Raw genomic sequence first — 14,453 nt, forward strand, 5'->3', positions numbered from 1 at the left:
TTTAACCTTTTTATATATTAAATATATGAAGTCCTATGACATTAACTTGAGGTAGTTTGTAGTGGCTAAATAAAAAATCGAAAAAATGATTTCAAATTAAAATTTGCTTTATTTTTTATTGCAGGGGTAGATAAAGTTAAGAAACAGTCACAAATATAGTCAAAAGACAAATGATGTTACGAATGAGGAACATTACCTTGCAAAAATAATAAAGCTACTTACAGCAACCAGAACCAAGCGTATTAAGTCGGCTATGGTTGCCCTAGGTCTTTTTCTTATTTTTTTGCTGTTTCTGCTAAGTAGTACCCTTTCTTTTTAACCTCATTTGAAGTTCGACTATATTCGTTATGTCTATGTTACAACTTTATCCACTTTCAGGTAGCTATTATGAATAACATCTAGTTAAAGTAATCAATCTAAATATTATCTATAATATCTATACTTAATTTAGATAAAGTGATTATTAGGATAGAATTAATGAAATATAATCTATGTATATTACAAATTACCTAGTAAATCTTGGATAATGTAAAAACGTACAATAAAATTTAGCTTATTTTGCATTGTAAGATGAATGAAGTTTTGAAAAGGAAGCATTAACTAGCAAAACTAGTAAATTTTGAGTATCCGGAGCCTTGCTTGGTGGATTAAGTCGGTCGTGGTTGCCCTAGTTTTTTAATTTCTGCGGTTTTTGTTTGGTTAAGCCCTTCTTTTTTAACTGATTTCGACATGATCAACTATTATATTCCTTATGTTTATGTTCATTACTTTAACTACTTCCAACTAGCTATTATGAGTAATATATAGGTAAAGTAATTATTTTATCAAATTATTAGGCAGTATACATAATGGCCAGCCATTACGTAAAATCACTGTTTCATCTTATATCTGTAACCTGTACATATACATATACGTACATAAGCCTTAAGTACCATACTCATGATAACATTCGAACAGGAGCACCTTACCCATGTTGTAATTCATTAAAACACCCTACCAGATTTGGTACATTAACAGCGTTTATCATTAAATGGTATTGTAAACTTGAGTAAATAATTATGCTTCTTTAATTAATTCTGTCAAAAATATAAAATTGTAGGTACACTTACCGAATTTTTTACATTGTCCTTACGCTAAAATAATGGTCGTCACTTCGCTGAGTATTGCCGTATTTAGCCCATTCTATAGAGGAATTCAGCGAGCACTGAAGTGGTAGATGCTTTACATATCGTTCAATGTTCATAGCCGTGATAACGTATAACAATAGTAAACAACTGATAAGGTGCAAAATTACCTATATATCCCTGAACGCGTTTGAATTACTCGTCATACAAAAGGACATAAAACGTATTTCCACAACTTTTTTCACATGCATCTACTCTGTTTTTGTATTTATAAGAACATAATAAAAAACGAGAAAACAGTAGGAAAGCATTGTAACCATAATGTACTAGGTAAACCCGTTCAAACGAGATATATGAACTTTTTTTTATACAGGGTGTTCCAAGCAAACGGGTTTCTTCAATAACTGCTTTACAGTTGAAGATATCAAAAAAGGTTTCTTCATATACTAAAATTATTTTCGATTATACGATTAATCGAGTGTTCCGTTTTTAATAGGTAATATAACTTCGTTTTTACAAATGGAATTCCCCCATTAATTATTGCATTTTTCCTTAAATTCCTCGTTAAATTTAAAAACCGCTTTCTTAACCATATATTATATCTAAAATACACCAATTTCCATAAAATTCGCAATAAATAAATAAACAAGCAGTTGCAGTGCTCTGTACTATTTTGAGTATCTACGAAACGAAAACACGCACAGGGTGTGCCATTTTCACACATAGCTTGTGGAAGAAATTTCTACTATTATCGCAAACATGTTCTTTTCTAATTCATTGAAATCTATCACTTCCAAAATAAATTGTTTTGATCTGGCATAACTATTTTTTTTTTAATGGAATGTCACATTTTTTATCAGTTCATCATGTGCAAAATTTTATTTCCTTTTGTTCAATATATGGATTTTACTATCTACGACTAACACTTTTTAAGAAAATTAAAGTTTTTTATAATACTAATCTATATCAGAACTGGACTTGGACACGCACCTCCTATCGATATCACGTGAACAAAAATGATATCGTCGACATGCCGATTGAAGCGCATTAAGAATCATCATCATCATCATAAGGTCATCAGTCGTAAGACTGGTTGGACACGTACCTCCACTCTTTCCTATCCTGAGCTAATCTTCGCATTTCCCTAAAACTAGAACAACCCGTATCATTAACTATCTATGTCTACCTCTACCCCTCCTAATTCCAGTTTCTGCCTCTAATATATCTCTGACTAGACCTTCATGCCTGAGAGAGAAGGTATCCTACTAACCTATCTCGCCTATTTCTTATTGGCTTCCATAGAGTCCTCTGTTTTCCTATTCTTTCTAATACCTCTTCATTTCTAACCTTCTCTATCCACTGTATCCTCATCGTTCGCCTGTAACATCACATTTTTCACAGTAATGGTAGGCAGATATTAAATGAAGTCGCAAACTGTTCCAATAAATAAAGTCATTAACAGACAGAAAATAAATGCGGGAAAGCTGGGCAGCGTGGTATTAAAATTCACGTTATTTGTAAATTGCTCCCTGTGTTTAATATTCACAGAATCGTCTTGATATGTGTAAACATTTTCCGATATATGTTCAATTCAACAAAAAGTTAAAAAAAAACAAATTCGGACTTGCGCTATAGAAAATAGTGAATGTCAACATACCAGGGCATCTTAACTAGGGTGGGATTAAATAGATTAATTAAAAATAACGTTAATGTTTGTGTTTCTTTATAAATTAAGTTTTTGCAACCAACAGATATATAATCCTCGAAAAAAGCGTATTTCTAAATTAATTAATCGCTATCGTTTAGATGAGTGCTAGTGGAAATATCAAATAAGCTTTAATTTCTATACTATCTAAATGTGCGAAAAAGCACTTAAAAGTAATTATCGTTGTGTAATAAAACAAAAAAAACAGTTCATGGAAGTAATGGTAACGATAAGTAAATAGCATATACTGGGTAGATGCTAATTTTTACTGAAAGATGCCACCCTATTATTTATATACATATTTGTTATAATATACACTCGTGCATTACATATTTTACTGTAGGTGTACATGAGNACCGTTCGCGAGCATAGAAGTGACTTCTTTTTATTAAAGGCGACACGACCCTGCGCTATCCTCTGCTTTATATCCCTACTACCTACTACTCTTTCCATCCTCACTTATCTGACTTCCTAGGTATCTAAAATCGCATTAAGAATATGATTTGAAAAATATTCATTTAGGCCGTTCTATTAGTTTAAACGAAAAAGCAGAAAACTAGACTTGGGGGACTTCTTGAAAAAGGTTTATTTATTATTTTACATTGGGAAGTTGACCGTGTGAATCCGTTTCAAGTTCATTAAAAATTGAGAAGCATATATATCAATAATTCGAATTTGATTAGATTTTCCTTTTATTAGTACATGATAGTTACAACGTCATACGCTATATTTCAACATATGATAATCATTTCTACGTAATTATAACAAGAACTATTTTATAAAAAAAAAACATGACAAGGAGTCTACTGAAAATAAGGAATAATTTAGGTCCAAATCGGGGCCAGATAAACATTTTTGTACCTGTGTATAAATATCTAAAACTACCTACAGTATATGAATATTTACGCCTAAATTCATTTTATAAGAAACAAATTCTAAAAAGATTGACTTACCAGCTTTTTCTTCACATTGTTTTTGTTTTATGTTTTCATCAACAGTTTTAAAACATATGAGAAAAGTAATGTTACATTCTATTGTTACTGATCAAATAAAAACGAATGATTTTCCGTTTAACAATACTTTGATTAACCTTCCATTATTGGAATATAAACTTAATAACTGTAAAAACCGTGACGGACACTGCGCAGACTGTATTCGTGTATTTCTTACTGTTTAAGGTGCTTAATGGTTAGAGAGAATATGAAAAATTACTCGATTCGTAACAATTATTTTATTATCAATAATTTTATATAAAATATATACATATAGGTAAAACTTAGATCACAGTAACAATTAGCAAATATGTTACATCGACAAATCTCGTAGGTATGTATTAAATATAGTAATATTGTTTACTTCACTTACATACTTACAGAATTACAGACGAATAAGTAACAAATAGTGAACATAATTAATTATTATAATCGTTTACATGTCCTAGACCCAGTATAAGAAGAAAAACAACTAGAAATTGTGATTGGAATGAAATTGAAGTTTTTTAGTTGAGATTTCTCTCCAATACTGGTGTCAAGTTTTATTGCCAGAAAATATTACAAAATTAGCATTCTGGAAACTAAAAAATATGTTTTTGGCAAACTACTAAGCATTTTAGTAGTAACAACTATAGGCGTAGCGAGAGATTTTTCCTAGGGGGGGCAGATTATGAATAGCTGTAAGTTTATATAGATTTGATGTTTTTTAAACTTTGTGCTGATATCCTGACTCGTCAGAACCTTTTCCCAGGGGGCAATGACTTTACTAGAAAGGCAGAGCCTCCCTTGCCCCTACCTATCTACGCCCATGGTAACAACATGTTTTGAAAATTACTTTGTACATTTTACATATTATTATATCACAGCTGTGAGGCATACATGTATACATTTGTATATGGTATTGCAATTCTTAAACTTTTACTAAATTATGGTAATTATACCAGACACGGGTACCTATATGAAAGAGCTATAAAAATTTAGCTGTCTATTTTTTAAGTACTGCCAGGGGCGGATCCGGGAGATGGACAAGAAGGTGAAGTTATTTAGAATTGTGTTATTGCATCATATTTTTCCATACACACAGTACTGGCGTAATGAACTATCCACATGCAATAGAGCATTTGGGTGGGTCCCCCTCTTATCCTTCCTGCATACGCCACTGGTACTAGGTGTGAAAGTAATTGAAAAGATGAGTGTATGAAGGCGTTATTGAACAAAAAGTGTGGCTACATAAACTGTTAACTACGATGTAAAGTAAAACCTTCATGCAGTTCATGTTTTATACTTATTTAAACGAAAAATTGTTTTGTTGACATGTAACTATTTTCAGTTTTTTAAACATGGCGACTACAATAAAAATTTATATTCAGTTCGTAGAAATAGTATGCAGATAATTTATTTACATTTATCATTAACCATTGATACAACGAATAACTGTATTTTAGCTGCTTCCACTAATACTGAGAAATTTCGTCTTTTACTATTACCTTAGTATAATTTCGTAATGTTTAATGTAAGTCTCATTCCTGTCTCGTTTTTGTTTTTTTAATCACTTCATAAATAGTCCATCGATTCTGTTAAACTCTTTTATATTAATTAAATAAGTTAACAAGTCGATGTCAATTGTTAAACTATTTTTTGATGTTAAATACTAGCGTATTAATTATTATGAGTTCGTCAAATTTAATATTATCGCGTGCTCGTTGATGTTTGCGGAGTTGAATGCACAGGTGCTATGTCGTTTTTTCCAGAACACCCTGTTGCTTCTTCATAGGACGGTAAATCCACTAAAATAAGATATATTTCATAATATTAATTAATTAAAAAAAAATCGGTTGTCTGTAAAGTCGGTTTACTGACGATAGTTGAACGTGACAACGTCATAAGAAAATACTGATGGAATGGTTTCATTTTTCAAAAGAAAATTTTAATTTTATTTGTTTGATAGATATTTTGTATGGATATAGAGAAGGAGGTAAATGGAAATGTATTATTGTATAGCAGCTGTCCACGCGGACGCATCGCTCACTCAAGTAGGAGAGAGACAGATGTCGAACGCGGAGGCCAATTGTGTCTCTTTGTCGCTCGTTCCGCGCTCTCGCTTGCACTTCAAGCCTTAAATGGAACGCCTCAGAGCGAGGTAACGCCGCATGAGTCATGTTTTTTCGTGCGTGCAGCCGGTTATATCGAATTATAAGACGTTGTCATGTCAAAAATAATTTCCTTTGATTTAACGTTTTAAGAATGATAAGCAAGAAAAGATTTAACAAAGGTCTCTTTATAAATAAAAGGAAATAATAAGTGTTCTTCTAAAATTAAATTAATTAATTATTGGATGTTTTTAATAAGCGTTTTTATTGGCTACTGGAAAAATTTTTAAGAAAATGAAAAGGTTTTTTATAAACAAATAATCAATGTGTATTAATACGTACCCTCCGAATACGGGGGAGGGGGAGGTACACTTTTGGCTACGCGATCTGAAATAACAAATGATTCTACGGCAATGTGGTGATCATGTGTTGGCCAACGGTTGGGAGGAAGAGACTGTCCTTGATTTACTCTTCCACTTATGTTCCAAATATCATCTTGCTGACTGCCTGAAATAAATAAAATATTCATCTTAAACAGGATGATAAAACAATAAATAACAGCAACAGTAGCAATTGATCTCACAAAACGCAGAAGAGATTTCAATTAAACTTCGTACATATTGATCCTTAACTTGTGAGAATATTGATTGATTATCCGAGTGACAGATGTGATGAAAAAATGGTGAAGGAATAGAAAAGTACATCATTATATACAATAACTAAATTGTATAGATAAAATTTGCAAACTTTCAAGTAGTATTCATAATAGCTACTTGGTTGGTTGGAGTTAGTTTAAGTAATAATATATAGACTATGACATAGACATAAGTATCGAATATAGTCGAATGTCGAATAAGTCAAAAGAAGGACATTATCGGTAACAGGGAAAAATCCCAGGACAATCATAATTTAACTTAATCCGTTAATGCTACAGTTGTCCTACTTTTTTCTTTTAATTTCCACCTTTATCTAAGTGTCGCTGGATATTTTGTAAAATAGTTAGTTTTATCTCATTAATTCTGACCCAATAATCACTTTGTCTTAATTATAATTTGTAGTCGCTAAGTATAGTATAAATGATAACCAGATTAAACACTTTACCTTCTTTCTTCTAAGTCTTAAGCAGTTAAATCGTCTTCCTATTCTAAATAGCGGACAATGTCCGAATATAATTTACAACCAATTATACATACTGTTTTAATTTTATTTTGCTTACGATTATTTTACTAAGAACTAGTTCAAACTTAAACGAGAGAAAATTATACTGGCTCTGTCTAGTTTGTAGGCAGTTGGAGTTTAATAGTTTTTCTGTAAGTAGGTCAATAGAAGCAGCATTACCTGGTTTTGCTAAAATTTCTATAAAAACTAATATAGATTTAATTTCGAAACAAAAATAGGACAGTATACAATCGAACTTTACAATCTGTAAACTCCAACTTCTACTATTATTCCTACCAAATCTTAATTTCGGTTATTTGTTTCTCATCTCTCAAACTCGGTTTTTTCTGTAACTCGAGATTTCAGTGCGGATTTTTCATTATTGACTGTTTCTTTAGTTTAAGTTTCTGCTAATTTTCTTCGATAAAATCAGCCGCAGCGATAATCACTACCACGAGTTTTTATGCAGAACTATTATTACCACCATAAATTTTCGTTTTTTGTGTACCGTTCTCAATACAAATTTAAATTGTTTTATAAAATTATTGCTTACTTACTCCCATCCGAATTTTTCCTGTGTTATTTTAGTACTCTAAATTAAACGCACTCTACCTAGTAACAAAAAATTAAGATTAATATATTTATCAAAGTCCAACTACTTATAACTATGAAAAACCTAGGTAGATAAATCATTTCATTTTTCATAACTTTACCTTCCGCGCCGATAATTTGTTTCTAATATAGTATGACATTACTTGCAAATAAGTATTTATGAAGAAGTGACTTACATAAAACCCTCTCGTATTTTTTTATCCTTTTCTGGGCACAATACATGAACCAAAACATAAGCAGGAAGAAAATAAAAAACAAAACAATGTAATTGGTCTGGCTCATTCTCATCTTTAACTGGGCGAAACATGATACTTTTTCCCGATCATAAGAGAAAACAAAAATAAAAGCTACTGATTATTGAGAATTAATTATTCGTATGTTTTTGACGAAATACTGCCCGTGTGAGTTAAACTGGAAAACACATGCACGTATATTTGTCAAGAATAAGGCAACTTGTATAACAACTAAATTGATAAGATAACAAAACGTAAATATGCACACTTATAAAGTCATAATAACGCTCTGACGCTAAATTACTATCATCATTGAACTCCGTTAGACGACCGTCACAGTCGAACTGTTTTTTATTAACCGTGCGCCCACCTCCGCATTAGAAACGATGTTGTGATGTTCTTGATTTAAATAATGTCAGTAGCGGCTCTGCCTTTCCGAAACATTAAAAAAATTGATTAGGCATACGGACAATACACCAACTTACTGCAATATTTAATCTTTCGTAAAGTAAAAATAAACTGTAAAAGGTTTCGCAACAAGTAGTAGAATGTAGTAGTGTATGAATGACCGATTTCGGTTTAGTGACTCACCCTGTATATAGGAAAACACCAAAGTTACTAAATGTTAATATTGTAGATAATTTTGCCAATTAAAGAAATTATACCTTTAATATTTATTACGAATATCTATTTACTGCTGTTATTCCGTATTTGTAGTGCATGTACATCTTGTGGTATACACAAACCAAGGATAAATTCATTTAAAACTATCAATGAAAATATTTGTATTATACGTATTCATTATTGTCATTGGAGCTATCAACATTAACTTTCTCTAGAACCACGTAAAATTTCCAAAGCACATGACTGTTTACTCACATGATTTAATCATAGGCGTATCCTAATAAAAGTATTGCGAAGGTACATCATAAATTATCTGTGAATTCAAGTCATTGTTAGTTCGAAATTGGCATAGTCCGCAATAAAACTGTCGCATTTACTTTGTTCTTTCAACTTTCAACTAAAGCGGTTGCTAATAGAACGCGTACTTTTACTCACTACAGACGTTGTAATAGGGAATATCGTAAACCTAGAAAAGAGATGCCAGGTAGAAATTGCAGCGGACACTATTAAAGAAAAAGGAATAACATTACACCAATTGATGTGTAACAGAAAGAGATGCAAAGAAGCACAATTTGAGCATGTTGCCAGTATCGGACTTTATAAGAAAGTTCAACATTCTCAGGAATTAAGGAAAGCAAAAATGCTTGTTTAAAGACATAATTCCGACCAGGCAGTTATAAAGCCGTCCCTGATCTTTCGTGTAATTTGACTTTAAAACTTTTGCATCTACTTCTATACCCTTATTAAACAATTAGTACCTAAACTGAAACTCAAAAAACAAAACAAACTCGCCGAACTTCTTAAAACACTAAACTGGATAAGACAATATTATTGAAATTTAAAAAAAATGCAAATTTCTCAGAAACCACTACAGAAATAACTGTTTTCTTTTAAGCTCGTAATATGGTTATTTGTATGCTCTAAACATGCAAACGACCCTTAACTGCGATCTAGAGTACTTTGTTTAATTATTTATTATATAAAATTACAAAAAGTACAAACTGTCAGGCGGACAAAGTCGCTAGTAATAATTGATTAATACAATCGTTGTAAATTTGTTGTTTCAAACTTGTGATAAACATTTATTTAATATTTGTACAACCCGTCTAAATTTGGAAAATTAGGGGATGATTTCCGTTTATTATCTTTTTAAACACTCGAATTCCTTTGAAGTAGATCCCTATTTTTTTTGTAATATCGAAAGATTTATTAATAAAATCAAGTATTTCTAGGTAGCTTTGTAATTGGAAATTGTTTTTTTTATAACATTTTATATCATCATTTCGTGGAGTTTAGCTATCTCCTGTCATATATTTTTAATATTTTTCATGGGATTAATAAATTTCAATTAATCACAAATGTCCAGAGATGCGATACTAGACAGACGGGATAGAAGGGTTAATTATTTTACTGGCCCATCACATTGGACGGGACAATTTGACGACGCTTACAAGCCCTTGAGACTTCAAAATTGGGAAATACCGAAACCCTTCTTTCCAGGAACAAAAATAACTAGACCTGTTGTAACGCTAGTCAATGATTTTGGTCAATTTAAAGTTGGTATACCCAAAAGCAGAAAGAACCTGTGGGGTAATTATATTCCGACATGGAGTTACCCTAAGAAAATTACAAGAGAGTTTGCAAGCCAACTTACTAAACTTAACAAACTGATACCGGAAACATTGGATACTTGTAAAATTTCGGAAAAGATATTTGCTAATGCGACAGAAGAAGGTACAACGGTAGAGGATAAGATGGAGGAAGAGGGCGTTCCAGAAACCTCTCCTCTACCTGAATCGGAAGAAATAAAGCCTAAAGAAAAAATGTGTCCTATACATGATGTTTGATATACTTCAATACTTTTGTCTTTGGGAATGTCTTATTTGATGTTTGAAATGTACTTTTTGACAGGGAATTGGACCAAGGCGGATATCTAGGGAACAGAATAGTTCATAGTATGAAAGTTTATGTTATCTCTTTCCCTATGCGGTTATTAGAGTAAAATACCTACTATATAATTATAATTTATAATCGACATGTGTTTATATCCTATCATTATAAGGTTTTATGAAAATTCGACCAGAAAAAATCTCAGAAAAAGCAGCTTATCGTTTACCTTATTTTGGAAAATGCACTAAAACAGTCAAAACTGTGATAACCAAATTTGGTAGGTACTTATACGTAGCATAAGTAATATTTTTGTAAATACGGCATTCAAAAATGAGTCACTTTTCATAAATTAATGACTGAAAGACTACAACCTACACATTTCCATTTCCATAGTACTTTTTCAGGTGGGATATTTATTACTAATTAATCTTAATCATTTTCTTATTGAGTGGGTAGAAATTATTAAATGCATGAATAAAACTTTACTTTGCACAATGGCATTTTTAAAAAAGTCTATCTTAATGGTATGACTATTACTAACCTAATATTATTCGAATAGGATATGTTAGTGATGAGGAAAATTAATCTTGGTCTTGGGCCAAGACCGAATGAACGATACCAAGACTAAAACCAATACTGAATATGCAATACCAAGATCAAATACGCAAGTCTAAACGAAAAATTATTACAATTATTATTGTACTTTCGGCGGATTTATGAGTTAAACTAATAGAAGAAACTTTAACGTCTATATTCTATTTTTGGAATAAAATATTTTTAATATTTGAAATTTTCAGTTTGCTTTATTAGATCTTAACACTAGATCTATAAGAAAGAGTATATTACGAGAAGAATTATTAAAAAAGTGTAAGAATATTATTAAATGAGCAAGACCCCCACATAAGAAGCAGTAGTAGGGATATAAATCAGAGCATAGGGCAGGGTTGTGTCGCCTTTAATAAAAAGAAGTCACTTCTATGCTCGCGAACGGTTAATCTAGAAATTCGAAAAAGGTTGTTAATGGTGTATGTTTGAAGCGCGACGTTGTACGGGTGCGAAACATGGTCAGTGGGCGCAGCGAATGATGAGGATAACGTGGGTAGAAAAGATTAGAAATGAAGAGGTATTAGAAAGAATAGAACAGAGGACTCTACGGAAGTCAATGAAAAATAGGCGAGATAGGTTGGTTCAAACATGAAGGTGTAGTCAGAGACATATTGGAAGCATAAACAAGAGTTAGGAGGGGTAGAGGCAGACCTAGGTGGGTTGTTTTAGTTTTAGGGAAATGCGAAGATTAGCTCAGAATAGGAAAGAGTGGAGGTGCGTGTCCAACCAGTCTCAGGGCTGACGATCTTATAATGATAATGAAGACCCTGACATAACACGCAAGACCAAAATCAATACTAAAACTAGAACTATTTAAGCAAGACCAAGATTAAGACCAATACCAAGACTGGGATAGTCTGGATTTTGGTTTTGCTTTGCTCATCTTCGCTGTATCTATTTTTACAAAAGAAAATAAGATTCATTGCCAGTATATTTTCTCATTCTCTGTTCTTATCATGGTATTCTATTGGCCCCCCTTTCACATTATTTTGTGATGGATACAATAAATAAGAGCGTCTTAATTTTGCCCTTTTTATCGTCCTGTATATGTTTATAAATAACAAGACGTTATCACTGAAGTGATTAACACGAAGCTCGCGATTTTTATACCGCATGATATGAAAACAGGTCATTTAGACTCTTACAATGTAAACAAACAAGCTGCTTTATAATACAGATATGGATGAGTCTAATTTAAGAAGTAGGACTAAATGCTATATAAAATTCCGTCGATATATTAAAATTACATACAGACAGTTTAATGCCTCTTATTAGAGATAGTTATTTTCCACTCTGCTATCTACAAATTAATTGCAATGCCCTGAAGTATACAAAACAATTAAAGCAATTAAATTTTGAATGCAATGAATTTACTCTTTTTTTATCTTCTACATATATATCACAATTATGAAAGAAGTAATAGTATATTTTTATCTACGAAAGATGTTAATGTCACTAGAAAATTTTATCTCTCTATAGCTTGGTCAATAACTTAACAATAATTTATTTATGTAGGTTACATATTTACATTTTTTTTTGTCTTTAGTTTTAACATTTTGTTACGCGAACTGAATTGATTTATTTATTAAATTTCCATGGAAACGCTAAAGGAAACAGAAAGGGGTGGCAATTTTTCTATGCTTGATCGAAATGTCATCAAGAAATAACGTAAAGTGTAGCAATAATTCTAAATGTTTTAGTTAAGTACATTTGGGCATATGGGAGCGGGATTGGGCTACAAAACGTTGTCTAGATTGTTAAAAAATATGATTAAATATGGCTATTAGAGAACAAAATTATATTAACGAACCGTATTGGACCACGCAGTTTGAAGACGCTTTTAAACCAACAATTCTGAGAAATTGGGAAGTGCCAAAGTGGTTTAAGCCACCCAGAAAACGAAAAGGTGATGTTTATCCAATTTCAAACGACATGGGGCATTTATTAGGAGATATTCCGAAATCAATGTGCAGCGCATGGGGCGATTTTAAAGGAACATATTCTTTACCGAAAAGGATAACAAGGGAAATGGCCGATCAGTTATCCGGCTTGGATAAAATCAAGATTAACAAGTGTCGAATGAGAAAGGTAAAAAGCGAGACAGAGCGGCAAATAAATATGAAATCCATTAAAGATGAAAAAGTGTTAGGCACTGATGATGATAATAAGGAAAAAGTCGTGGAAACAACACCCACTGATAATAAAACGTTATGCCCAATACACGATGTGTAATCATATGTATTATACTCTTATCACAATATACGATAATAAAGCAATTTGTCTGAAGGTCCAGTTTACTCGATAAGAGCGATTAAACTATTGTGGATAAACGATTAAATTTTTCCACTGCCTTTCTTATTATAGAAAGATTTATTGGTTTTTAAATAAAATTTTCAGGAAGCAATAACCTTTACCGTGGAATTTTGTTATTATATGAAAAACATGGTAAGTTTGTTACTGTTATGGTAAAAAATTTCCGTTCAAACCGGAAAGTAAAATACAAATTTAGTAATTTGCTTAAAAGATAATGTCCTAATTTTTACTTTACTTTTTATTAAATAACATAATATAACTCTTCCAGTAATTAATAAACAAAATACATTAGGTGCGCATCTAGATGCAATTAAATTCCGCATTTCTGACTATAATAAAAGACCCTAAATAGTTAACTGTTACATTTTTATTATTGTTTAATAATCTTAAATTTTTTAAATGAGTAGCTAAACAAAAAGCGTTTCCATTTTCTTTATAAATGTAATTATAAGTGGAATATTCCTTAATTTGTTTAAACTTACGATTAACGACTTACTGAGGAAGGATATCCTTTCCTGTATATTCCTGTAGGCGTAACAAGTCACAAGAATCACTACGATACTGATAATCGTAAAAACCGCGACTCCAAATAGTATCATCGTAAACGGTATAAGTGAGACAGATGACAGACCATTCGTTTGTAACACCAGTACTTTTATCGTAGGAAAAACGAATGCTTTTGTTATTGGTTATTGTTGTATCGGTCTCTGTTAACATGTTCTCTACATACACGTATCGTGTACTATTGTACAATGTGTAAATGGCATGCATGTACGAGACTACCTTATTATGTTGCTATTGTAGGAACGTGGCTAACAATAAATAATAATAATAATAATCTTTTTTTTTTATATACGCTACCAAATAGACGCACCGGCAGACGATTTATTACTTACAAGAATAACTAAAAATTACTACCTTTTCACTGGTACGGTCTCGAGTTGAGTGAAAAATAATATTTATTAGTTTTATTCAGCAGGAAGGGCTCACTACAGTAGATTCATGGCAGACACGTTTCTAGGGGGGGGGTTGCTATTGGGTTAACCCTCGCCCGCCCTCCGAAATTAAAAGAAGATCCTCAGCAATGAGTGATAACACCATAATAG

The 14,453-nt window shown here is 31.8% G+C and overlaps 2 protein-coding genes across 3 annotated transcripts in view; both read right to left on the reverse strand.

Moving 5' to 3' along the window:
* Window positions 1-1,217, reverse strand: part of LOC108742436 — a 5,932-nt gene extending 4,715 nt beyond the window's left edge. Inside the window, exon 1 of one of the 2 annotated variants that reach the window (XR_001938673.1) lies at window positions 1,110-1,217. The gene's annotated coding sequence lies outside the window, so the exon portion shown is untranslated. The remainder of the gene's footprint in view (window positions 1-1,109) is intronic. The other variant, XM_018477648.2, reaches the window with a different exon arrangement.
* A 3,978-nt stretch (window positions 1,218-5,195) lies between these two features.
* LOC108742434 lies at window positions 5,196-14,032 on the reverse strand. Its single transcript, XM_025981649.1, has 3 exons — window positions 13,844-14,032; window positions 6,254-6,418; window positions 5,196-5,608 (listed from the first exon to the last, which is right to left on the reverse strand). Exons 1-3 carry the CDS (start codon window positions 13,944-13,946, stop codon window positions 5,511-5,513), a joined length of 366 nt encoding a protein of 121 aa, XP_025837434.1. The 5' UTR covers window positions 13,947-14,032; the 3' UTR covers window positions 5,196-5,510.
* Window positions 14,033-14,453: the final 421 nt, after the last annotated feature.

This window comes from Agrilus planipennis, unplaced genomic scaffold (assembly GCF_000699045.2).
Source record: "Agrilus planipennis isolate EAB-ADULT unplaced genomic scaffold, Apla_2.0 scaffold112, whole genome shotgun sequence".
In the NCBI taxonomy this organism is placed as follows: Eukaryota; Metazoa; Arthropoda; class Insecta; order Coleoptera; family Buprestidae; genus Agrilus; species Agrilus planipennis.